This window comes from Salvelinus sp. IW2-2015, linkage group LG7 (genome assembly GCF_002910315.2).
Source record: "Salvelinus sp. IW2-2015 linkage group LG7, ASM291031v2, whole genome shotgun sequence".
Lineage (NCBI taxonomy): Eukaryota > Metazoa > Chordata > Actinopteri > Salmoniformes > Salmonidae > Salvelinus > Salvelinus sp. IW2-2015.
The window spans coordinates 23,752,540-23,779,698 of NC_036847.1; the positions used below are offsets into that span (position 1 = coordinate 23,752,540).

The following is a 27,159-nucleotide window of genomic DNA, read 5'->3' on the forward strand; positions in this document are numbered from 1 at the left end:
GGTGGTCTAAGGAGCTGTCTGGCCCAGTTGGGAGGTGAGTACAAAAACATATCCTGCTGTCTACTATCTGACACCATGCTGCTGTCTACCATGTGGGTCATGAAATTGAATTTAGCAATAGTAGCGATAGTAACAACCTTAAAAGTAATTACAATGACGTAAACTGTAAATTTGTGTTCAGATTATTTCAAGTTATTCTTTATGTGACATTCAATTTGGCACTGGGAAAACCATGCATCATTTAATAGGATTTTTTGTTGTTGATGTTTTAATAAAAAAGAACAGATTCATTCATATTCATTGTGTGTTAACCGAAATGCAGTTTTGATTGAATATCAGCCCTAGTCTAAAGAAATGCTGTGGTGAAGTCAGTCAAATTTCAGAAGGATGATTTACAGTTGTCAAACACTAGAAGAACATACTACAATGGACCTGAACAAAGTTAAATATTTGATGGTTATGGAATGCCTGTGGATACTTTTTCCATTCCTACTCTACTTGTTTAGTCCAATGGTGCTCCATTTGATCCAGCAACCCCTCTGGTCATATTCAGTACTTCTGGTTTCATAGCCTAGTACTGTACCTACATGTGTTTGAAAGTGTCCCTTTCACTCAATGCAAACTGTCATCTTTTTTTTATTAGTGGTAGTGGTGACCCTCTTACAACACAATAAGGCTTTTTCCAGAGAAACATACTGTATGTCATTGGTAGATAAAGAGAATGTGGGTGTTGGTTGGGTGTGCTGGCAAAACTCATATCTCTGACTGACTTATTTTGAACTTACGTTGCCACCATTGAGTTAAACTACACATACCAGAACATAGACAGACTAGACATGGTCCATGTCCTCTTTAACAGCTAAATAAATGACCTACAGTACATGTTGCATGTGTTCTAAGGCTGGATGAGAGGTTAGGCATTCTCCCAAGCAGAACCCAAGGATTGTAAGATAATTTCATCTATGTATTCAGTTCAACACTGCTTGTCTCTGTCTACGTAGGCCTAAATGTGTGTCCATCTGTGTTCAGGCACATGATCAAGTGTTAGCGTGTGGAATGTTTACAGTCTTAAAGCAGAAGTACATGCAGGTAACCTTAAAAAAGCACTTATCTCCTAAGCTAATTAAGGCCCTGTGGCCTTGATCTATTCTAGCAGGATGCAACTCCCTCGCTGTCCCCATCTACCCAGTACCACCCACGCTTTCTTTCAGAACACCTCAAATGGCACCGCTTACTACTCATTTTGATAGTATTACTAGTATTACTTAGCTCCCCATCATTATACTGTACTGTTTGCTTCCATGTTGTTTCATAGTTATGCACCATAAATATGGAAATTATAAGGTAAATGTTTTGCTCTTGTCACATCCATAAAGTTAAACATGATCTCTTGAATGTAGACCTGTAGCTACCACTAGATTCTATTTTCAATCAGGCTGTAAGTCAACACTACCTGTGAAAGAACAGACAGGTTTAACATAGGGTTAAAGAGGGGAGGGGTGTTATCAGACTCCCTCTCCCTTGCTACCTCTCAAGCATGTCCTAAGCTCTCTCTGTCTCCCTTCCTCAGCCCTAGGAGCTTTATAGAGGGGAAAAAAGTCCCCAGTGGATGTTAAGAACACAGAAATTGGTGGATTTTAAAGGGATATCCATTTTAGGGTAAAGGAAACAGAAGTTCCTCTCCACTATCTGAGTAAGTAGCTGTGTGAGTTGTAGTAGTCTGTTGTAGGAGTATTGTGAGCTATTAAAACAAGGGAAGGGTAACTGTCAATAGAGAGGCGGTCTTGCATCAGAAAAAGGACATGTGTTAGGAGTCTGAAGCACAGCACTGCTACTGTGGTGGACTGGACTGGGAGGCTCATGGCACACTGATGGTTTTTTCTACTAATGTCTTAAATGGCTTAGTAAACTGGAAGTATCAGACACTGTTTTATTAACTTTTCACATAGACCATATGCTGTAATGTTATATTTTGGCGATACTGGCGTAGCTGTTCAGAGGAATAGGTTATAAGCATGTTTGGRGGTGTTTTTTTGTAAACAATCTTTGGGTGGCAGGTAGCCTAGTGGTTAAGAGCGTTGGGCCAGTAACCGAAAGTTTGCTGGTTCGAATTCCCGAGCCAACTAGGTAAAAACTCTGTCGATGTGCCCTTGAGTAAGGCACTTAACCTTAATTGTTCCTGTAAGTCGCTCTGAACAAGGGTATCTGCTAAATGACTGAAATGAAATGTTTCGTATGTGGTTGTTTTATTAACCCTGGGTGATCAACTCCTTCATTAAAGGATGGAATCATGGTCTCTTTCCTGCTCATTACAACTACACTAAAACAGAACTGGTAGCTAACTAGTAGCCAACCAGTTCTGTCTAGTTTGTCTCATTTTCAAAAGGATAAAAAGCATATATGACCCATAGTAAACTGTTAATGTTGTTGATTTTTCAAATGACAGCCTTGTATAGTTAGTTCATCATTAACAACAACCATAACAAACTCAAATGACTACTGTGATTCACCCCAAATTTTGGTAATACAATAAAACATTTACCAAAGCCAAAGAGAAAACTCTTATGTTAGTACATTGCAGACAGACAATTGGTTATAAATGCACCAAACCTGGGCCTTGTTTGTTGTGTTTTGGTTGATCATTGTGGTTCCTAGGAAGTGAAACATTTGGTTAGGAAGCTGTTCTGGTCTGGACCACCATTTAGGCGATGGTTTTCCTTGAAGCTAGTAAGCTAGGCACCTGGGGCTAACACTAACTAACTAACTCTTAATTAGTGGTCTTTTCACAGCAGCCCATTATTGCCTTCCTGATAGATTACTACTGTTGGACTACAGCCAGTAACATGCTCTGTTTTTAGTGAAGAGGGATTTTTCGGTGATTAGGGAAGTTTCAGTCAGGTTCATGCTTTCACATTGTATGACACAATGTCCATAGAGGCAGTCAGTCCCCAAAGGTTAGGGGACAGAGGCCATCGGAGTTGAGAGAGTTTAGGGCTCTGACCCATGACACAGTGGCAGTGAGAGTAGGGAGTGTGAACTGTGAACACAGGAACTACTCTCCATGCTTGCGTTGTGTTGCCCAGAGCTGATTAGCATAACATTAAGTCCTTTGACAACATTTGTTATTTAAAGCTTTTCCCGGCACATACGTTTTAAATAGCTTTACATTTCTCCCCATGCTTCAACAGTATTTCCCTTTATCTTGTCAATCGGTTTTACATATTGTGGACGCCCTTTGGTTCGTCAAACAAATGTTAGGATAGTCTGGTTCCTCAGTCTAAGAGTGATCCTCAAAACAACCTACACTACAAGTACAGTTATCTTATGTTAAATGTCACACAGAGAGCACAGTGCTGTATGATTGAGGGGGAAAGAAGATCATCGAGATTATGCTAAAAATCAATCATGTTTAGCATTGTGTTCACTGTCCAGCATTTCTTTCCGAACCCAGAGGCCTTTCCTTTCCATGGTCATATGTAAACTACTGACTCCATCCATGGTCAGGTGAGATTGAATAGTTGATTCAAACAGCTGCCACGGTTTAGGCTTAGTCCAATGTCATGACTTTATACATTTCATTAGCTTTATCCAGATGCCAGTTGTTATATTCATCTCATTACACCCGTACCATGTTTTCCACATTAGATCGCTGCTTTCCACAACAGACTTTCTGTCTGGACAACCAACAACTTCTCGTTTATTCTAAGAGCCAAATATAGACCGTCAGACAGTTATCCTTCAGGTGTTTGTTTAACAAAGTATCAAGGTTATTATAGTAAACTAAAACTGAAACTAAAACAAAAACTAATCATAAACTATTTAGAAAACCGAAATAAAATAATTGACAAACCCGTTTGAAAAACAAAAATTATACTGAAAATACTATCTTTGACTACAAAACTAACAAAAMTAAAATAAAAACCATCATGAATTATGTTCCATTTTAAAGCTTCTGAATCTGTCACATCACACTGAGATTGACTTTAATTTAAAGGTAGACTCAATGACGTTGCCACGAGCAGCACCGCAGATATTGGTCGCGCTCCACTGCTTAGATGTTGCATGCATCAACCAATGATTGTGTATGTCAACGACTATACAGTTGGGCACCAGAATGCTATAACATGTTGGTCGTGTTCCTCTGCTCACTTTAGAACCCCCTTCAATAATTACAAATAACAATCTGAGGCAGAATTTCCATAGGTTGCATTTGAGACTTGGCTCTTTCTTAGTCCATAGGATCTTCATTCCCAGCAGAGCCATGGATGTAGGGAGAAGTATGGAGCTCCAAAAGATGAACGGGCAACATAGCAGGAACCTTGGCCCAGATAAGCTCAATTTAGACGAAGGGTAAGTCTCTGGCTACACCAGATACCCTAACATTGAACACAAGTGCATCAACAGGCTATACCTGTCTGCATATAATTACTCACAGCAATGCCATTGTGATTTTATATACGTGTGTAGTGCCACAGTGGTACCACAGCTTTCATGTTTTTAAATGTGTTTCTTTTCGCTCAAGGTTTGATGGGCTGGAGTTTATGGCAGAGCGGGATGAGTTCCTGCCAGGGACGAGGCCAGGAATAAAGGCACCTCAGTTCACTGATGTGAGTGCTCAGCCTTAGTTTAAAGGTCATTAGTGTGAGCATCAGAGATCTGTTGTATGAGAGTAATTATATTGTGGTATAAAAACAACTTTATGTAAAATGTTACAACTAAAGCTAGATACTGTATTGTTTTGCAGATTGTGTGTGTGATTCTTTCCTTTCTTTTCCCACCCTAGTTTGAGGGTAAGACTTCATTTGGAATGTCCATCTTCAATCTCAGCAATGCCATTATGGGCAGTGGAATTCTGGGATTAGCGTACGCCATGTCCAATACCGGTATCATCCTCTTCCTGTGAGTAACCATGCCAACACAACACAAGTCACTAGTCCTCCTTTTTTGTCAAGATCACTGTGGTTCCCTAAGGCTTGATGTCACAACTCTACTATGACCTCAGATCAGAACGCTGTCGCTGTGTGTGTCTGGGTCCAGGCTATATACCGAATAGGGTTAAAGAATGACACCGGTTGTGTTTATAGTATCACCATGCTGTGATGACACTATAATGATGAGACTATCCAGGCCACACTAGACCGAGTGCTTAGCCGGCAGATCCATAAAGGGAAACATTTTGATTGTTTTACAAGAAAAGAGTAGGGCTATTGTGGGTTTGACTTTCTGTCTGTGTACATTATTGAGAAGTCTGTTGAGTGTTTAACCTGGTCAATTACAACTATAAAGGCTCAACTCTACTAGTCACAGCCCAGCTGGCACATTTGGTTCCTTGGAACTTCCGTTTTTGCTTTCCCATTGGTTCTGGGAAAGCAGCCATGTGTTTCTGACTGTTTTTTAAACATTCTGAGAATGGAAGTGGACATTTAGCCTGTTCTGGGAATGTACATTTTTAGGTTGCAGGAAGGTTCTGAGAATTTTTTACTATGGTTCCCTGACAGTTTTCCTGGGAGGTTTAATTTATGGAATGAGAACAGAAATGAAGCTCATTTTGAAGGTAATTAGACTGTTAGCTTTGTTCGGGTTAACTGTTTTGAACTCCAAGCACAGATATGACACATGGAAATTAATTTGCTTAAGCATTAATTATGCAAACACATTTTGTTATTATTGTGGCTGTCACRTTCGTTATAAGGATCGTACCAAGACGCAGCGTGGTATACGTACATTCTTATTTATTTAAAGAATGAACACTGAACAAACTAACAAAATAACAAAACGAAACGTGAAGCTATACAAACGAGTGCTGACAGGCAACTACACATAGACAAGATCCCACAACAGAAAGTGGGAAACAGGGCTGCCTAAATATGATCCCCAATCAGAGACAACGATACACAGCTGTCTCTGATTGGGAACCATATCAGGCCAACATAGAAATACAAAACCCCTCGACCTACAACAACCCTAGACATACAACACTAGAGTATCCACCCTAGTCACACCCTGACCTAACCAAAAAATATATAAAACAGAGATATCTAAGGTCAGGGCGTGACAGTGGYACAGCGTCAGTGAGATTAGAACCTATGATCTTCTGTTCCCTATCCTTGGAATTAGTTCACTGTGCCACAAGGATGAAGCTAGCATGCCATGTTCTTTTAACTCATACAAAGTTGTTCATTTTAATCTACTCAAACAGACCCCATTTCAAAGAAAACAAGACCTCATTAAGGTCAGGTGTGGCCAACATACCCGAACACACTTAACAGGAAAGAGGGGTCGGCAAGTTTAGTGTCTTAATTTGAGCCAGTTTACTACAGCAGGAAAATTACACTGCAGCAAAAGTAAATGTGAATTATTATACGGATTATAATTAATGGGCATTGTTGTAGGGGTTGATTAAAAAAAATTGTAAGGGAAAATCAAGTCTGTAATTTCAAAGTGGAAATTATAAACTTCAGAACTGGCCACACTGGCCATTCAGAACGTGTTCCATGGCTAAATATGTGGTTGCTTCAAGTTGTCTATTTACGTTATTTTATGTACTGCGTTGTCATCAACTCCAATTCGAATGTTAGTCCGTTATAGCCTAGTTTGTTAAATTGCCTACAGAAAAAAATATATATAATGTATGTAGGCTTATCAAATCTTTGATAAATATGTTGAACATGTTTGCAGTCAACATTGTAAGAAACCTAACCGCATGGCTTCAATATGGAAATATATTGTTAACACCCCCGAGAGTTGATTTCCGCTGACCCCGCGGAAATTAATTAGCTTAATTTAAAAATAAATACAAATGTGTCAGTTTAAGCTTGTCACGCCCTGACCTTAGTTATCTATGTTTTCTTTATTATTTTGGTTAGGTCAGGGTGTGACGAGGGTGGGTATGCTTGTTTTGTATTGTCTAGGGTTTTTTGTATGTCTAGGGGTGTTGGTAAGTCTAGGCATATGTATGTCTATGGTGGCCTGAATTGGTTCCAATCAGAGGCAGCTGTTTATCGTTGTCTCTGATTGGGGATCATATTTAGGTTGCCATTTGCCCTTTTGGTTTTGTGGGTTCTTATTGTATGTTTAGTTGCCTGTCTGCACTAGCCATATTAGCTTCACGGTTCGTTTTGTTATTTTGTTCGTTTTGTTCAGTGTTCATTCTTTAAATAAAGAAGAATGTACGCTTATCACGCTGCGCCTTGGTCTCCTCCCAACGACGGCCGTGACAAAGCTAGAGATATTAGTTTGTTTTTCATTGGCTGCGTCTCAATCCACCGCATCCACCAAAGTCRCACATCCGCATCTGCTGTGAAAGGTGACAGAGTTAGAGCAGTGTCGGTCAGACCATGAAACACAAAATCACCTTTAGCGTCTGAACGATTTGGCCTACAAACTCTATGGAAAGATGAGGCTCTCACGAACACGATGGTGTTCTCCGTTTTGCTCTATGGCCCCCACAATCATCTTGGGACTCGTCTGAAGTCGGTACAGCCGATCTGCCAACTTCTGTCTGAAGTGTCCGAACAGTTTGGGCTACACACTAATATGACCATTCTGTGGAAGGTGAGACTCTCACGAACATGTACATTTCATGATTTGTTATAGGAAGCCCACAGGCCTCACAAGACTCGTCTGAAGGTCCCTTGGTACAGTTTTTTTTTTTATGGAAGTACAGTATATATGGAGACTGTTTAATGCCAAAAATAAGGGGATAAATACATGTGAAAAAAATGTAAAACTAAGTTTCCTGATCTTTCTTATACCTCTCAGATATAGGACACACACTTCAGAACAAACTTCCTTTAGAATTTTTGGGGGGACTATCTGTTGTTCTCCCTGTGGGCGGATCATATTAATTAAGGCAATGCAGACAATGGAGGATTTTATGCCAAAGAAACTGGACAAAGATCCAATATAAAGAGAATGTCCGCTCACTGTTTAACTGCTCCCAAATATAATGTTCTATAAACATAATGGAACCATCTTACAGATCGCATTCACACTTCTGCAGAAGTAGCAAACGGCTCCTAAATTGCATTGCATGCGAACTGGATGTTCACCATAAAGGCCTGACAGTGAATCATTCTAATAAGTCAAATCAAATGAAAAGAAGATATCTTTTTTTTTTTACAACAACGATAGTTCTAAATAGCTTGGGGTCAGAAGAATGTTATCATAAAATCGACAGGATATAAAAGAAAACGGATTGCTGTTGAATCAGCCTTCGTTATAGCCTATACACCTAGGGTAAGGATAGCCTAAGGAGGGCTTGTTTTTTTATCATGTGAAACAGCAAACAAACAAGCAATCTCATCTCTCATTTCATGATGTGCATATATACATGTAGCCTACATGGAGTGGTTTTTATGCACGTCCAAGACGGGAGCTGGCTAAAATATTGTAGACCTATACAATAAAAAGGGGATGTCCACTCACTCTTTTGATGCTCCCAAACTTGATCTTTTAATAAAAGTTTGGTGATTAAGATTTATTTCAAAGCAGTCTCACGAGCCAAAACCTTTATTGATAGGCTTGGCTACTTGTTGAACACATTGGGCAGGACAAAAAAACAGCGGCTATATGCTTGGTTTTTAAWAAAATTAAACCAAATGTTAGTTTTTTWATGTTTATTAATACAATGGTTACCGGCATAAAAAGCACATCTCTCTTGTTCCATGAGCATAAGGGTACTGTGTGTCATGGCTCCCAATATGTGCTGTAGGAAATTGTCATTTTTGCGCTTGTGTTCAAGGCCACACCTCAGAGCAAGCGAGCTGATGTTAGACAGGTAAATTGCTGAACCTGGTGGAAAATGCCAGAGTGGCAGTTTTTACATGCTGAAATTGCAAACTAATGTGCGTACGCCWGCCGAAAATAGAGCCCTACAAGTTTTACATTTCCTGCATTGCAGGAATGTTCTCCTGCAACAGGGTGATCATATTAAGATCTTACATCTGTACACACAATGGGGGATCGAAGGATATGGTTTGGCCTGATCTGTGTTATGTGTGTTCTCAGTCGCTTTCTGTATCTGAGTATGAGGGATGGCCTATCAGCTCGCTCAGTCTGTGTAGTGCTCATACACACGCTGCTCTCCTAAATCAGATTTGTGGTTATAAATAGCTTGTAGTGATCAGATCAAAGGCAGGTCTGCCTGGATCAGTCATGTGTGTCCATTGGGAATTGGGAGGGGTGGACTAGCAGGCGGGTGAGATGCGTCACAAATGATTCACACTTGTGATGGTCATTCATAGCTAGTAGTACAACAGCGAGAGAAATTGGGTCAACAGCGTTACTGAGTCATTAGCCGTTGCGGCGTGATGTCTGGTACCGCGAAACTACTAAGCCATTGATGAGGCTGTGCCAAATGTAACTGATATGTTGATTTAAGAGAATGTATGTTAATTGCAGAGCTTTATAATGTTAATAAATCAATGTTGTAATTTATGTTTGTTTGTGGTTTCAGTATCCTGTTATTATTCATCGCCATTTTGTCAGCCTATTCCATCCACCTCCTCCTGAGAAGTGCAGGAGTTGTAGGTAAGATGCTGATATTTTACCAAGATACCTATCTTTAAAGTTAAACAAAGAACATTCGTAGAATAGCCTACAATTATTTGAGAAACAGACGCCTCACAAGTCCTCAACTGGCAGCTTCATTAAATAGTACCCGTAAAACACCAGTCTTAACGTCAACAGTGAAGAGTCGACTCCGGGATGCTGGCCTTCTGTCCAGTGTCTGTGTTATTTTTCGTATCTTAATCTTTTCTTTTTATTGGCCAGTCTGAGATATGGCTTTTTCTTTGCAACTCTGCCTTGAAGGCCAGCATCCCGGAGTTGCCTCTTCACTTGACGTTGAGACTGGTGTTTTGCGGATACTATTTAATGAAGCTGCCAGTTGAGGACTTGTGAGGTGTCTGTTTCTCAAACTAGACACTCTAATGTACTTGTCCTCTTGCTCAGTTGTGCACCGGGGCCTCCCACTCCTCTTTCTATTCTGGTTAAAGACAGTTTGCGCTGTTCTGTGAAGGGAGTAGTACACAGCGTTGTACGAGATCTTTAGTTTCTGGCAATTTCTCACATGCAATACCCTTCATTTCTCAGATGAAGGATAGACTGATGAGTCTCAGAAGAAAGTTCTTTGTTTCTGGCCATTTTGAACCTGTAATCGAACCCACAAATGCTGACGCTCCTTATACTCAACTAATCTAAAGAAGGCCTGTTTTATTGCTTCTTTAATCAGCACAACCGTTTTCAGCTGTGCTAACAATTGCAAAAGGGTTTTCTAATGATCAATTAGCCTTTTAAAATTATAAACTTGGATTAGCTAACACAATGTGCCATTGGAACACAGGAGTGATGGTTGCTGATAATGGACCTCTGTACGCCTATGTAGATATTCCAAAAAACATCAGGCGTTTCCAGCTACAATAGTCATTTACAACATTAACAATGTCTACACTGTATTTCTGATCAATTTGATGTTATTTTATTGGACAAAAATTTGATTTTCTTTAAAAAACAGGGACATTTTTAAGTGACCCCAAACTTTTGAACAGTAGTGTATATTGAGTTTAATATTGGGATGCAAACTCATTTCAACTCTATATCTGACATGGTACAGGTGTCGTCTTTTTTTAATGCCCAGCAGCATGTGTGTGAGGTGTATCATTTTGTTTCAAAGTAGATTTGTTTAAGACTACCAAGAAACACTCTGTGTGACCCTGGTTTTAGCCCACTGCACTTCAAAGGTTAACATGCATGTGTATGTTCTCTCAGGCATCCGTGCCTATGAGCAGCTAGGGCACCGTGCCTTTGGACAACCAGGCAAAGTTTTGGCTGGCTCCATCATCACCATGCACAACATTGGAGGTAAAGTACCGTATGTCACCAGCAGGTCATGATTGGCTTATGTTATTGTATGTTAGCCTCATGTCTGAACTTACTTAAGTGCAAGTACAAGTGCCACTGAAATTGCTCCTGTCATAGAAGGTCTAATGACTTAAGTGACATAATATACAAGTGTAAATAAGTTTTGTTTTGTGTTTCCCATAGCGATGTCCAGTTACCTCTTCATTGTGAAGTCTGAGCTTCCGTTGGTCATGCAGGCCTTTCTGGGCCTGACGGAAAATACTGGGTAGGTGTCTCTAGAAGGCGGCAGTTGCTGTTATTTCATAATGCAGGCTATAAAACAGGAGCATTTAAAATGTGATTTGATAGATTGTTCTGAAAGTTGGCTATGTTGTATCATTTGTGTGTTCTTGCTGTCTGTCTGTCAGAGAGTGGTATTTGGATGGGAGGTACCTGATCATCATTGTAAGCGTCATTATCATCTTTCCACTCTCACTCATGAGACACCTTGGTAAGTTTCCATGTCTTAGACCATCACTCATTTCACTTCATAGTCTATATTCATACTTTATTTTTTGTAGTATGCTAGTAGTGATGATGAAACATGCACAGAATAACACGATATGTCTCTATTTCAACACAACGTGATCTTCTGTTATCACCTCACAGGTTACCTTGGTTACACCAGTGGCTTTTCTCTCTCCTGTATGGTTTTCTTCCTCATCTCGGTGAGTCCTCTTCATCAACCAACTAACCCATCTCCCATCCAACTAAACAATACATAGCCTTGCCCCATATCTGTTTCTGCTTTCTTGCCAACTCCCATGGTTGTAATGGTCAACAACCCTACAAGTTGGCTATACAGCACAAACAGATCTGGGACCAGGCTCATCAAATTGTATTCGTCACATGCTTCGTAGTGTAGACTAACAGTGAAATGCTTACTTACGGGTCCTTTTCCAACAATGCAGAGTTAAAGATAAAGATTTTTTTTAAACAAGTGCAGGGTTATGAGGTAATTGAGGTAGCAATGTACTGTACATATAGAGTAGGTAGGAAGAAAGTGACTAGCAGCCACGTATGTGGTGAGTTTGAAAGTGAGTGTGTTTGTGTGGCGTCATGTACAATGTACAGTGTGTGCATGTTATGTGTGTGTGGGTGTATGTAGCGTGTAAGTGTGTGTGGGTAGAGTCCAGTGTGTGTGCATAGAGTCAGAGGAAGAGAGTTAGTGCAAAAAAGGGTCAATGTAGGTAGTCTGGGTATCCTTTTGATTAGCTATTTAGCAGTCTTGTTTAGAATACTTATGGCTTGGAGGTAGAAACTGTTCAGGGTCATTTTGGTTCCAGACTTGGTGCATTGGTACCGCATGCTGTGCAGTAGCTGGAGTCTTCAGTGTTTGACTAAACAGTCAGTTGGTCCCTCCCACTAGGTGATCTATAAGAAGTTCAACATCCCGTGTCCGCTGGAGGAAATAACCAGTCACAGTAACCACTCAGCGTACGCCTTGAAGGAGAGTCATGGTAACCACTCATTCGTCACCCCGGCCTACGTCAATTCTGATGTGGACTTCTGTGAACCACAGCTATTCACCATCAACACGCAGGTCAGAGAGGAAGAGACATGTAATACAGGCAGACATTGTATTTAACATTAAATAGCGCAATTTCTGATTGTGAGTTTTCTAGATTTGTGTCTCAGACAATCTAGCTGTGTTAAGATTATGGATTATGTCTCTAGACAGTGATTTGTTATGGCAATATACAGTACCAGTCAAAAGTTTGGACACACCTACTCATTCAAGGGTTTTTCTTTATTTTTACTATTTTCTACTTTGTAGAATAATAGTGAAGACATCAAATCTATGAAATAACACATCAGTCTGTGTAGTGCTCATTTCCTCCTTAATGCGTTTGAGCCATGTGTGTTGTCGTAGCGTTTGCTGTCATTAAATGTGAAGACTTATATTATCAAATCAATTCTCTATGTGTAATTATTCCGTGATTAAACGAATCACGGAATAGTAATTAACTAGGAAGTAGGGGCACCACGGAAWTTTTTTGTTTATAGTTGCAATTTCCCGAATATAACTCTTCAGATATTTTATTATCTTATCGATTACATTCTTCTATTAATGTATTATTACCTCATCAGTCTCATTCCTGAACATCGCAAACCCTTGGATATCTGCACGAATACTACAATCATAAATCATGAATCAGCGATATACAAATTGGCTTCATTATTTATTTACTAATTAACCTTTTCATGTAATCAATCACAGAATTACATAAACACACACACAATAGTTATACATTGTTTACTGACATGATACACTGAAAAGTCCCTAGTGGGCTAAGCCGATATGACGGCTTGGTAGACAAAGGAAAGGGGTGGGGCCAGCTCAAGAGCTGGAAACTCAGAGGGGACCCCCGTACATACACTACACTCATGGAAATGCTTATACTTTGAACATGAACAACCGCTCATTCTAAAAGGAAATTGCAATTTACATATTTACGAGTGTATGCCTTTGTTGTCCCTCTCTGCGATCACCGCTGGATAGATTGCCGACAAAGTCTCTGGTTTGTCCAACAGAGATCAAAGTCTTTCGGAGTTGTAGCTTGTTATAATGGATACGTCAGAGTACCATTCGGTCGTTCGACTGGTTGCATTTACCAGACTAAAGTACTTAAACAGCTGCAGCCTGAATAATTGTTCTTTAGTTTGTAGATTTCTTAGCCATTTCAACGTGGGAATGATCTCCACATTCTCTGGTCTTGTCCTTTGGTAGAGTTGCCAACCATTTCAACATGTAGCGACAGCTTCCATGTTTTCTGGTTTAATATGCATTTTGTCGGAAGTGGGTTTTATACTTAGTAGAAAGGGGGGCGTTCCATGACGCCGTGAAATGTCTGTGCTCACAGGGGCGTGGCCACTGACTGATCCTAAGTTACTATGAAAAACAATTCTTATTTAGAAGACTAAGATCACATTGTTATCTTTCCAAAAGTATTCCTATACTCAATCATTTATTTTATACAACATTCAGATGCAAACCCCATAATTGATAAGTGTATACAAACAAAGAAACAGTAATGTGTGTCTCCTGTCCTTCATGAGGTCACCAAATTAAACCAACTTGATATGACTGTTGCTTAAGTGTCCATGGACCACTCCAACTGCTTGGAATACAGAAATACTGTTAATTTTTAAAAACATTTTGATGTCCAAGTGTCTCTCTGTGTTTCACAATCTCGATACTACAGAGCCCAGAAGCAGAGTATTTTACGACCACCATAAAGCAGCCCCCACCACCTCTGTGGGAGAGAGAGGGTGCTGTAGAGCAGACCCACGGTAACCTGATCCTTCATATCTTCACAGGAGAGTTATGATAGTCCCCTTCTGGTGGGTTCAAGTTGAAAGGATCCTGCAAGTTGCAAACCACCATAAGAATTAACCTCGGATGTCCTTGTTTGTGGATCAGCATAGCAGTTCCCCCCCTGGTGGTTTACCCTGGTAGGCTTTCGGACAGCTGTAAACCACCACAAGAATGGCCAGGGAATGTCCTGGTTGTGGATCGCCGTTGCGGTCCCCCTCTGGTGGTTGACCCAGGTAGGCTTTCTGTGAATTTTAAAGCACCACAAGAATGGCCAGGGAATGTCCTGATTGGTGATCGCCGTTGCGGTCCCCCTCTGGTGGTCGACCAGGGTAGAATTTCTGCAGATGGAGCAGGCCGCCACTATCAGGAATCAAGGTAAGACCCAGATGCAGACACGTCGAATTAACAATGGTTTAATATTCCAACAGGGGCAGGCAATAGACAGGTCAAGGCAGGCAGGGGTCAGTAAACCAGAGGTGGGGCAATGGTACCGGACAGCAGGCAGGCTCAGGGGCAGGCAGAGTGGTCAGGCAGGCGGGCTCAGAGTCAGGACAGGCAAGGGTCAAAACCAGGAGGGCGAGAAAAAGAGAGACTGGGAAAAGCAGGAGCTGAGAACAAAAACGCAGGTTGACTTAACAAACAAGACGAACTGGCAACGGACAAACAAAGAACACAGGTATAAATACACAGGGGATAATGGGGAAGATCGGCAACACCTGGAGGGGGGTGGAGACAATCACACGGACAGGTGAAACAGATCAGGGTGTGACAGCCACAAGGATGGGCAGTGGATGTCCGGATTGTGATCCCTGTTATGGGCCCGTCGTCCAGGCTGGTGATTCTAGGCAGTAACTTAGGCAGATGTTAACAACGCACAGACACTCATGAAATACATAATTACATTTCTGCCCAAATGAGCGGCGTTTTGGCACTAAGTGATGGTTGTATGGGGAACTTGTTTAGGGCTCTATCACTTCCTAAGTGTCAAAGGAAATGAAACGAAAAGGAATCAAAGCATAAACAAAAAGATATACAAAATATAGTTGTCACACCATAGTCATCTAATTGGACTGTATTCTATATATGTCCAAGGTCTTGGCAAAATGACCATATCATGGCATTGTCTAATGTCATATCTAGGGCATTCCTAATTTGCGGTGTGTTGCTAGGGCACTATCCTAAGTTGATAAATACATGATAAGTCTACAGCTGTAAGACACCAGCTTCGGGCAGTCTACAGGGATGACCTATGGACCTCTTGTGGAGAAACTGGTGAGTTCTGTAGCTGTAGAGTCAAAGGCCTCAGAGTAAATTTTCAACTTTACTAAGGCTGGTATTTTGTTCGGACCCTTAAGTGATCCAAGCATAAATCCACATTAAATGTTCAGTTGTACATGTGCGTTTGTGCTTACACAAGCGCACATACCAAGTGAAAGAAACCATGTATCCGGGTAGGCTGCAACCTGTTCAGAATGAGTCTGACGTCATCAGATAATTTCCAGGTCAATGCCTTGATGTCAGTAAGAATTGATGTCAACCTCAAGACGTGTTAATGGGACCTGTAGTAGCTTTACTACACATCAATGTGTCTTACACCATTGCAGTGGTGGTAGGTATGAAGGAGGCTATTTCATAGCTAACCTCACGACAGAATTACTCTCTAAGTACTGAACCAGTCGTACGCAGTGTGATCATGGTTCATTACTTCTAATAACTTTTCTCCTGAATGAAGGGTTCTATTTATTAGTGGCATGTGTGTAAACCATCAGAAGAGTGTTCTGGAGATTCCCTTACACATGTTGCAACCTGAGTGACTACTAACTCCTCTATCACTGTTATCAATAGCAATTTGACTTGTGAGGTCTATAATCCTCTTTCTGATTGTTGCTGGACTGACTGTGCTGGCATTGGTACTGGTACTCAAGGGGACCAGTTAACCATAGCAATTTATTCTACCGGAACACATGATTAGAGAATTTTACTAGTTGCATTGTAGTTGAAACTACACATGGCAAGGCATGATTATTTTTGCCATTTATTTTGGAGGGGGGAACGTCCACTGGACTTCTTTTATGACCAGTGTGGTACACCTCTGTAATATCTGTTCTAAGGTTGTCCCCGTCTAGTGGCCTGTCCGCTCCTCTCTGTTCTCATGGGGAAGTTTACAACTAGATTTGTTTTCTGCTCTGGCGGCCTCGTACAGTGTTGCACGTAGTCTTCAAAATGCTCAGTGGCTGTCGAGGCCTGTCGGTCACCACAGTGTCCGCGTGTGGCATCCTCTTCCAGTACCTGTGAACTGAGATGAGGATATCTGTCTGTGATATCGCAAGGTGTTTCACCAGTGGGAGTCATCGGGTCAGTTGCGGGACTGACGCCATTAGTGTYATTGTAAAGGGTGACAGTCCCCCACAAAGTGGAAGATGTATCATCGGAAGCAGAGTACACTCTGCACGTCAACGTTTTACTTGCTGATACGACCGCAGTGCTAGCGTAAGTGTTTGAAAGGCAAGAGAAGTTCATCTCAACTACAGTATTGCACGACTGCAAGGAGGAGGAAAGTTGCTCATTCACAAATACTGCTGGCTTGAAATCATGAAAAGAATGGTCAATCAGGTTTGCTGATTGAATGTGTCGAGATATCGTAATATCTCCTTGGATCGGATTCTGCACCAAGAGGTTTTCAAAATGTATTTTTCCCAAGGGGTGTTTTCGATAGATACCCCTCATTGGGGGAAGACAGTGTGGTCAGTGGGGAAGGCAATGTGACCTGTGACCATTCATGGTTGGTTTTCCAATCCATCATTGAGAGTAACCGATCGATCAAGTCTACTCTGAGTAGCAGGGGTTCAGATTCGAGGCTGGTAACATACACAGGGTGAACAAGCGATACGTCCTGGAAGTGTAGTTTCAAATCAAATCAAATTTTATTTGTCACATACACATGGTTAGCAGATGTTAATGCAAGTGTAGCGAAATGCTTGTGCTTCTAGTTCCGACAATGCAGTAATAACCAACAAGTAATCTAACCTAACAATTCCACAACTACTACCTTATCCACATCAAGTGTAAAGGGATAAAGAATATGTACATAAAGATATATGAATGAGTGATGGTACAGAACGGCATAGGCAAGATGCAGTAGATGGTATAGAGTACAGTATATACATATGAGATGAGTACTGTAGGGTATGTAAACATAAAGTGGCATAGTTTAAAGTGGCTAGTGATACATGTATTACATAAAGATGGCAAGATGCAGTAGATGATATAGAGTACAGTATATACATATACATATGAGATGAGTAATGTAGGGTATGTAAACATTATATTAAGTGGCATTGTTTAAAGTGGCTAGTGGTACATTTTTACATAATTTCCATCAATTCCCATTATTAAAGTGGCTGGAGTTGAGTCAGTATGTTGGCAGCGGCCACTAAATGTTTAGTGATGGCTGTTTAACAGTCTGATGGCCTTGAGATAGAAGCTGTTTTTCATCTCTCGGTCCCTGCTTTGATGCACCTGTTACTGACCTCGCCTTCTGGATGATAGCGGGGTGAACAGGCAGTGGCTTGGGTGGTTGTTGTCTTGATGATCTATATGGCCTTCCTGTGACATCGGGTGGTGTAGGTGTCCTGGAGGGCAGGTAGTTTGCCCCCGGTGATGCGTTCTGCAGACCTCACTACCCTCTGGAGAGCCTTACGGTTGTGGGCGGAGCAGTTGCGCGTACCAGGCGGTGATACAGCCCGACAGGATGCTCTCGATTGTGCATCTGTAGAAGTTTGTGAGTGCTTTAAGTGACAAGCCGAATTTCTTCAGCCTCCTGAGGTTGAAGAGGCGCTGCTGCGCCTTCTTCACAACGCTGTCTGTGTGGGTGGACCAATTCAGTTTGTTCGTGTTAGTGTACACCGAGGAACTTAAACTTTCCACCTTCTCCACTACTGACCCGTCGATGTGGATAGGGGGTGCTCCCTCTGCTGTTTCCTGAAAGTCCACAATCATCTCCTTTGTTTTTTTGACGTTGAGTTGTGAGGTTATTTTCCTGACACCACACTCCGAGGGCCCTCACCTCCTCCCTGTAGGCCGTCTCGTCGTTGTTGGTAATCAAGCCTACCACTGTAGTGTCATCGCAACTTGATGATTGGAGTTGGAGCGTGCATGGCCACGCAGTCGTGGGTGAACAGGGAGTACAGGAGAGGGCTCAGAACGGCACCCTTGTGGGGCCCCAGTGTTGAGGATCAGCGGGTGGAGATGTTGTTACCATACCCTCACCACCTGGGGGCGGCCCGTCAAGTGAAGTCCAGGACCAGTTGCACAGGGCAATCGCGGAACATATTCCAATCCGCGGTGATCGAAGCAGTCTTGAAGCGTGGAATCAGATTGGTGCGGAACCAGCGTTGAACAGACCTGAGCGCGGGAGCTTGTTTGTTTTTAGTTTTTCTGTTTGTAGGGCTGGAATCAACAAATGGAGTCGTGGTCAGCTTTTCCGAAAGGAGGGCGGGGGAGGGCCTTATATGCGTCGCGGAAGTTGTATAAACAATGATCCAAGGTTTTACCAGCCCTGGTAGCACAATCGATATGCTGATAGAATTTTTAGGGAAGTTTTGTTTTTAGATTAGCCTTGTTAAAATCCCCAGCTACGATGAATGCAGCCCTCAGGGTGTGTGGTTTCCAGTTTACAAAGAGTCAGATAAAGTTTCGTTCAGGGCCATCGATTGTGTCTGCTTGGGGGGGATTATACTGGCGGATGATTTAATGCGAAGAGAATTCCCTTGGTAGATAATGCGGTTGACATTTGATTGTGAGGAGTTCTAGATCAGGTGAACAGAATGACTTGAGTTCCTGTATGTTGTTATGATCACACCACGTCTCGTTAATCATAAGGCATAAACCCCCGCCCCTCTTCTTACCAGAAAGATGTATGTTTCTGTCGGCGCGATGCRTGAAGAAACCAGCTGGCTGCACCGACTCCGTTAGCGTCTCTTGAGTTAGCCATGTTTCCGTGAAGCAGAGAACGTTACAATCCCTGATGTCTCTCTGGAATGYTACCCGTGCTCGGATTTCATCAACCTTATTGTCAAGAGACTGGACATTGGCGAGTAGTATGCTAGGGAGTGGAGCGCGATGTGCCCGTCTCCGAAGCCTGACCAGGAGACCGCTACGTTTGCCCCTTTTACGGCGTCGCATATGGTCGCCGGCTGGGATCAGATCCATTGTATTGGGTGGAAGGCAAAACACTGGATCCGTTTCGGGAAAGTCATATTCCTGGTAGGAATGATGGTGAGTTGACGTTAATCTTATATTCAGTAGTTCCTCCCGACTGTATGTAATGAAACCTAAGATTACCTGGGGTACCGATGTAAGAAATAACACATAAAAAAACAAAATACTGCATATTTTCCAAGGAACGCGCCGGCCATCTCGGTCGGCGCCGGAAGTTGTAAGCAAGTTCAGCATGATTCTCAATGTGAGAGGTGAGGTAGTCTGAGTGAAACCTCGAAGTGTATTGTCTCATCGTTCCACTTTTAATCAACGTTTAGTTGGCTTCAAAGACCTTTTCAGATTATTGAACAATGTTTGAGAGATGAGCGATATTGTCACGCCTTACTCAATTAGCGCATGACAAGTTAAGCAGCCCTCCAGGACTGTTTCCAGGTACGGCCGTTTAGAGTTGCGTTTCGTGGACATATTCCCCACAAAGTGGAGTGGTCGTTTGCAACAACGTGATGTGTCCTTTCTGTTCAAGGTGGAAGCAGATCGACTTTTCAGATTTTGAGTGGGCTTGGCTTTAGCAAAGCTTTTGACCTTTTTCTTCACAACCTTTGTATCAGAGTCTATAGACAAAGCCTGTGGGCTTGTTTCTTGATTGAGCGGGCCCTGGATAGGGTCTTGAGTGAGAGCGGGAGAAATTCGATTTTTAATGTCCTTGCTAAGGGTGTTAATTCCTGCAGACCTGGTGTCCAGCAATTCCCCGTCTAGTCCTTGTGACTTATTTTTTACCCTTTTCTCAAATGTTTCTCGCTTTAGCTCTTCACGTAGTGGAACTTCTAGAGAACATTGGTCTACGTTTCGATCGTCCTTTAACCCTTTATTACCCTTGTGCTCTGACGCTGTGTGCGTTGGGTGCAGGAACGTAGCGAACAGGTCGACTGTAACGGTAGTCGTTTCGACGGTGACGTACTTTACAGTTATTTCGACACGGTGGTTATTGGAGTCGTGGTTTCGTGGTAGAAACCACTGTTCTGCGTCATCTCTTGGTTTTCATTCTGAGCTTGTTTGACAGTGTTAGCCAGTGAGCTATTGTGTTTGCACGTCGTAGAACCACTTAATTCTAATTTCAAAGCTGTGGCAAGTTAGCATAGTCGTTTAGCACGTGTTGCTGTTGTAAACTAATGAACCTCGTCACGTGTCTATTCGATGTTCGCTTCAACAGGTAAAGCCTGTCAGAACCCACAGTGTTCAGATAGCCATCCAATGTGTCCTCTCTGTCAGCTAGGAACGTTTCAGTGTCGTTTGGCTGAACTGGAACGGAGTGAAAGGTGGGGAAATTTTTGCAGAGTTTGTCAAGGCGTTCCACGTCCAGCGGGTGGGGAGGGTTACTTCATCCTGTGGGGAAATTGCGGCCGAAAAGCCAAGAGGAGAAGCCAAGCTTTGGCTTTGTTGGCGAAGAGGTGCCATATTACTCAGTGCCGAATGGCCAAGAGGAGAAGACTGAGGGACACGAGGGAGGCAAAGTCTGAGACCTTTTATTGTCTTCACTCCTTTGAGTACCGGGATCCGGTTGCTTGGTTGGCTAGTCACGCTGTAGCGTGTGACCATTCTGGAATTCCACCAGATTGTACCTAAGGGTGATATTCTGCTACATTGCAGAGTCCGCTTGAGCGCTTAGAGTACTGATTTTGGACACGTGAGTGTCACACTTGCTCCTTTCAGTCTCATATTTATCTGTCATGGTTTGCAGATAGAGGTCTTGAGTACGGAGCGAGAGATTCAGTGATGAGATTTTCTCCGCTTGCTTATCAATATTTCCATCTTCATCACCTGAGTTCTCTCATCATTCATTAGGTTAGTGACTTCAATGAGTTCTGCTGATTTGTCATCCAACTTAGTCATTGTGTTCATTAACTGATCGTCTTTGGTCTGCAGCATTTGGAGTAGAACATTGTTACTTTGAGTAACGTTCAACAAAACTGCATGCATGTTTGTAGATAACTCGTCAGATTTATCTAGTTTGGCGTGGACATCTTCGTATTTAGTTTTGACTAAATCGAGATGTTCCTGTGAAAAACGATTTTGTTCCTGTTGAAGACGATTTTGTTGAAGAGTTTGTGCTCGTTCCTTGTCATAAGTTTTTGCAATTACATTTAATTGTTCAGTTTTCAAATGCAGTTCCATATTTAGCACCAGTCTCAACGTCAGCATTGAAGAGGCGACTCCGGGATGCCTGCCATCTAGGCAGAGTTGCAAAGAAAAAGCCATATCTCAGACTGGCCAATAAAAAGAAAAGATTAAGATGGGAAAAAGAACACACTGGACAGAGAAACTCTGCCTAGAAGGACAGCATCCCGGAGTCKCCTCTTCACTGTTGACGTTGAGACTGGTGTTTTGTGGGTACTCTTTTACTATTTTTTTTCATGCAATTTCTCGCATGGAATAGCCTTCATTTCTCAGAACAAGAATAGACTGACGAGTTTCAGAATAAAGGTCTTTGTTTCTGTCCATTTTGAGCCTGTAATCGAACCCACAAATGTTGATGCTCCAGATACTCAACTAGTCTAAAGAATGCCAATTTTAATACTTCTTTGACTATGACTATGTCCGAAAAACAAGACGGAGGAAACCTCCTTGTATTGTTCAAATGGCAACACACATGTCAACAAGTCCTGTCTACAACTCCCATGTTGTATAACATAATGTGGGTGCATAATGCAATCTGCTTTTCAATTTTATATAGGCTGAATCAAAATGAATGCCTCATTCTATCCTAGATTCCTCGCACGGGGGCTCCAAATATCGTAGCATTTGTTGTCATTAAATGTGAAGACCTTTATATTATCAAATCAATTCTCTATGTGTAATTATTCCATGATTAAACAAATCACGGAATAGTAATTAACTAGGAAGGCACCACGGGAAAATGTTGTTTATAGAGTTGCAATTTCCCAAATATAACTCTAAAGATATTTTATTATCTTATCATTTACAGTCGTCTATTAATGTATTATTTCCTCACCAGTCTCATTCCTGAACGTCACAAACCCTTGGATATCTGCACAAACCCTACCATCATAAATCATGAATCAGCTAAAAACAGCTATATACAGTTGAAGTCGGAGGTTTACATACACTTAGGTTGGAGTCATTAAAACTAGTTTTTCAATCACTCCACAAATTTCTTATTAACAAACTATAGTTTTGGCAAGTCGGTTAGGACATCTACTTTGTGCCTGACACAAGTAATTTTTCCAACAATTGTTTACAGACAGATTATTTCACTTATAATTCACTCTATCACAATTCCAGTGGGTCAGACGTTTACATACACTAAGTTGACTGTCCCTTTAAACAGCTTGGAAAATTCCAGAAAAGGATGTCTTTGGCTTTAGAATCTTCTGATAGGCTAAATGACATAATTTGAGTCAATTGGAGGTGTACCTGTGGATGTAGTTTCAAGTCTTACCTTCAAACTCAGTGCCTCTTTGCTTGACATCATGGAAAAATCAAAAGAAATCAGCCAAGACCTCAGAAAAAAAATTGTAGACCTCCACAAGTCTGGTTCATCCTTGGGAGCAATTTCCAAATGCCTGAAGGTACCACGTTCCTCTGTACAAACAATAGTATGCAAGTATAAACACCATGGGACCACGCAGCTGTCATACCGTTCAGGGAAGGAGACGGATTCTGTCTCCTAGAGATGAACGTACTTTGGTGCGGAAAAGTGCAAATCAATCCAGAAACACAGCAAAGGACCTTGTGAAGATGCTGCAGGAAACGGGTACAAAGTATCTACAGTAAAACGAGTCCTATATCGACATTACCTGAAAGGCCGCTCAGCAAGGAAGAAGCCACTGCTCCAAAACCGGCATAAAAAAGCCAGACTACGGTTTGCAACTGCTCATGGGGACAAAGATCATACTTTTTGGAGAAATGTCCTCTGGTCTGATGAAACAAAAATAGAACTGTTTGGCCATAATGACCATCGTTATGTTTGGAGGAAAAGGGGGGAGGCTTTCAAGCCGAAGAACACCATCCCAACCGTGAAGCACGGGGGTGGCAGCATCATGTGTCTGGGTGCTTTGCTGCAGGAGGGACTGGTGCACTTCACAAAATAGATGGCATTGTGAGGAAGGAAAATTCTGTAGATATATTGAAGCAACATCTCAAGACATCGGTCAGGAAGTTAAAGCTTTGTCGCAAATTAGTCTTCCAAATGGACAATGACCCCAAGCATACTTCCAAAGTTGTGGAAAAATGGCTTAAGGACAACAAAGTCAAGGTATTGGAGTGGCCATCACAAATTCCTGATCTCAATCTTATAGAAAATTTGTGGGCAGAACTGAAAAAGCGTGTGCGAGCAAGGGGGCCAACAAACCTGACTCAGTTACACCTTCTCTGTCAGGAGGAATGGGCCAAAATTCGCCCAACTTATTGTGGGAAGCTTGTGGAAGGCTACCTGAAACATTTGACCCAAGTTAAACAATTTAAAGGCAATGCTACCAAATACTAATTGAGTGTATGTAAACTTCTGACCCACTGGGAATGTGATGAAAGAAATAAAAGCTGAAATAAATAATTCTCTCTACTATTATTCTGACATTTCACATTCTTAAAATAAAGTGATGATCCTAACTGACCTAAGACAGGAAATTTTTAGGATAAAATGTCAGGTATTGTGAAGAAGTTTAAATGTTTTTGGCTAAGGTGTATGTAAACTTCCGACTTCAACTTTATATACAGATCTTCACAGGAGAGTTATGACAGTGTACTTTGAAGAATTGATTTGTTTAACACTTTTTGGTCACTACATGATTCCATATGTGTTATTTAATAGGTTTGATGTCTTCACTATTATTCTAAAATGTAGAAAATAGTACAAATAAAGAAAAGCCCTTGAATGAGTGGGTGTGTCCTAACTTTTGACTGGTAGTGTATGTTTTTACTACACTCAAATGAGCGTCTAGTTATGTTTATAAATTTGAACCATTTTAAATGTATGGTTTGATTTCCTTCAGACAGCATATACCATCCCTATCCTGGCTTTTGCTTTTGTCTGCCACCCTGAGGTGCTTCCCATCTACACAGAGCTACAAGAGTAAGTCATGATCTGACACAACTGAGATTAGAGATGCAACACATATCCCTATGATTCACACACATACTACAGTAGACTCTACTGTCATATTCAGGTACTAACTACTGCCAAATTCAGGTACTAATCTMTGTCTGTCCACTGTGACCTTAGTGCCACCAAGAAACGCATGCAGACAGTTGCCAACATCTCCATTCTGGCCATGTTCGTTATGTACGGGCTAACTGCTATCTTTGGTTACCTTACCTTCTTTGGTAAGATACTGCTCCTGAAGCAATGAGAATAATGAAGTAATTATTATGTTCAGACTGTTCACTCATGTTGTTACTGTGTTGTTACCATATTGAGAAGTCTGGAATTGGAGAACTGGTGTATGAATGTATGGTTATGACTGTTTTAAGGCATACATGTGTGTGTTGAAGTATAACCACCATTCTCTGTTTCTCTGTGTTTTAGGTGGAGTAGAGTCCGAGCTCCTTCATACATACATTAAAGTGGACCCCTTGGACACACTGATCCTGTGTGTGCGTATGGCTGTGCTGGTGGCTGTTACTCTTACTGTCCCTGTGGTTCTCTTTCCGGTGAGACTCAAATTACAAGCAGGTAGAGGTGGGCAACAGCTACCAGAACAGTGTGTGCTGGCTTGTGTTTGTATTATTATATTGGCTTGAAGGGTCCAGTAATGTTACAATAATGCATCCTTACTCTGAAGTCACTGCAGTGTGAGTATGAGGATAATGAAGCTCTTGACCTGCAATACCCTTCTGCTATGGTCGCTAATTGGCTGACAGGTTTCAGGAACGTATCTGACATGCTTCTCCTGAGACATGGTTTGTGTCCCAAATGGCACCCTATTCCCTATATAGTGCACTAATTTTGACCAGGGCCCACAGAACTCTGGTTAAAAGTAGTGCACTACGTAGGGGAATAGGGTGTCAATTAGGACGTAGCCAGGGTGTATGACGCAGGTCTGGTGACATCTCTCTGTCCCTCCACCCCCCTCTTTAGATTCGCAGGGCCCTGCTGCAGCTGCTGTTCCCTGAGAAGCCCTTCCACTGGGCTCGCCACATCACCATTGCTGTGTGTCTCCTTATCATCGTCAACCTACTGGTCATCTTCGTGCCCACCATCCGAGACATTTTCGGTATCATTGGTAAGTGTGCAGAGACAGAGACCTGTAAAATGATTCTGGTTTCAATGCAAACCTAGTTTAGATTCACAGACTATTGTTATCCAAAGTAGAAACTATGACCTCTAATAGTTTTATTCCTATAGAAAATGTTCACATTCAACTTCCCTCCACCTCTTCACCCCTCCCTTCCCCACTCCCTCCCTCCCTCCCTTCGTCCATCTATTCCCCCTTCCCAACCCAGGGGCGACCTCTGCACCCAGCCTGATCTTCATCCTCCCGGGAATCTTCTACATCAGGATTGTTCCTGAAGAAACGGAACCTCTAAAATCCAAACCAAAGATTATGGTAAAACCTCAATCCGTTGTCTCATCTTCTTTAGCGATGTAGCAGTAAATAGTCTTTAGTAATTAGTCATGCTTACTATATGAATTAATGTCAGAAAATGCGCTGTCATCCATCTCTTTGCCTCCCCCTCTCTCCCTGCAGGCTTCCTGTTTTGCTGTCTTAGGCTTCATCTTCATGGTGATGAGTACGTCATTCATCATTATTGATTGGGTGTCCGGAGAGTCTCGGAGTGGAGGCGGACACTAGCAACAGACAACAATAAACAAGAATAMCAAAATGCCAACCAAAGCTCTCCCAAACATCAAATTCTCCCCGACGTGCCCATTATTTGACCATAGCCAAATGACAGGGTCTCGGCTGGACATGGAAAATAATATATACTGAACAGAAATATAAACGCAACATGTAAAGTGTTGGTCCTATGTTTCACGAGCTGAAATAAAATATCCCAGAAATGTTCCATATTTTTATTCAGTGTATAATTTAACTTCCCCCACAAGATGGCATTATGCTCCATGTGGTGAAGAAAACAGAACCAGCAGCACAACAACACAAAGCAACAGTTCTGAGGTGGCAAACATTGTGGTTTGCTTTCAGGATGTTGTTTTGAGGCACTAGTATAGTTGTCACTGGGACAACAGGTTTAAGTGAAATGTGTACTATTTTGACACGAGAAACAATGAGAAACCATAGTAATTGTCTTCTAAGGGTAATGATAGTATTTATGTTATAAGTGTACCAATAAATGGCTTCATCATTGCCAAAGTCATCATTACCTTCCTCATCTACCTCCCTTGAATCTTCAGTGAGATATTTGTATACGTAAGGAAATCAAATGCATCTAATATTCTGGCATTCTGCAGATTTTCTCTTTCTGGTAAAGTTCGACTTTTCAAACAAGATTACAGAATGTTATGTAATTTGCTCTATTCCTGTCATTCAATGACTGTGTTATTTTTAGTGCAATCAAATCCAGTGTTTTTGCCCTATGCTCATATACATAGTGATAGGTGTATTGATTCCACAGCCTCCAGATGTGATCATTCTTGTTAGTTGTTCCATGATACCAAACTCATGTTAGGATAACACAGTTGAGAGATGTTCCTATGAGTGCAGTTATCAGCAGTGATAATGCCAGAAACCCTCCCAATTATT

General features: G+C 41.7%; 1 protein-coding gene across 2 annotated transcripts; it reads left to right on the top strand.

Moving 5' to 3' along the window:
• On the top strand, positions 1 to 26,877 carry LOC111966633 (sodium-coupled neutral amino acid transporter 3-like). 2 transcript variants are annotated; one of them, XM_023991463.2, is made up of 16 exons: positions 1 to 34; positions 4,233 to 4,350; positions 4,523 to 4,607; positions 4,784 to 4,899; positions 9,458 to 9,531; positions 10,771 to 10,863; positions 11,047 to 11,128; positions 11,271 to 11,353; positions 11,512 to 11,570; positions 12,272 to 12,445; positions 24,451 to 24,530; positions 24,681 to 24,781; positions 24,984 to 25,108; positions 25,536 to 25,680; positions 25,901 to 26,004; positions 26,146 to 26,877. In XM_023991463.2, the coding sequence occupies exons 2-16, from the start codon at positions 4,262 to 4,264 to the stop codon at positions 26,248 to 26,250; spliced, it is 1,515 nt and encodes a 504-aa protein (XP_023847231.1). In that variant the 5' UTR covers positions 1 to 34; positions 4,233 to 4,261; the 3' UTR covers positions 26,251 to 26,877. The 2 variants fall into 2 exon arrangements, with proteins under 2 accessions (XP_023847231.1, XP_023847229.1); XM_023991461.2 differs by lacking the exon at positions 1 to 34 and adding an exon at positions 1,574 to 1,693.
• Positions 26,878 to 27,159: the final 282 nt, after the last annotated feature.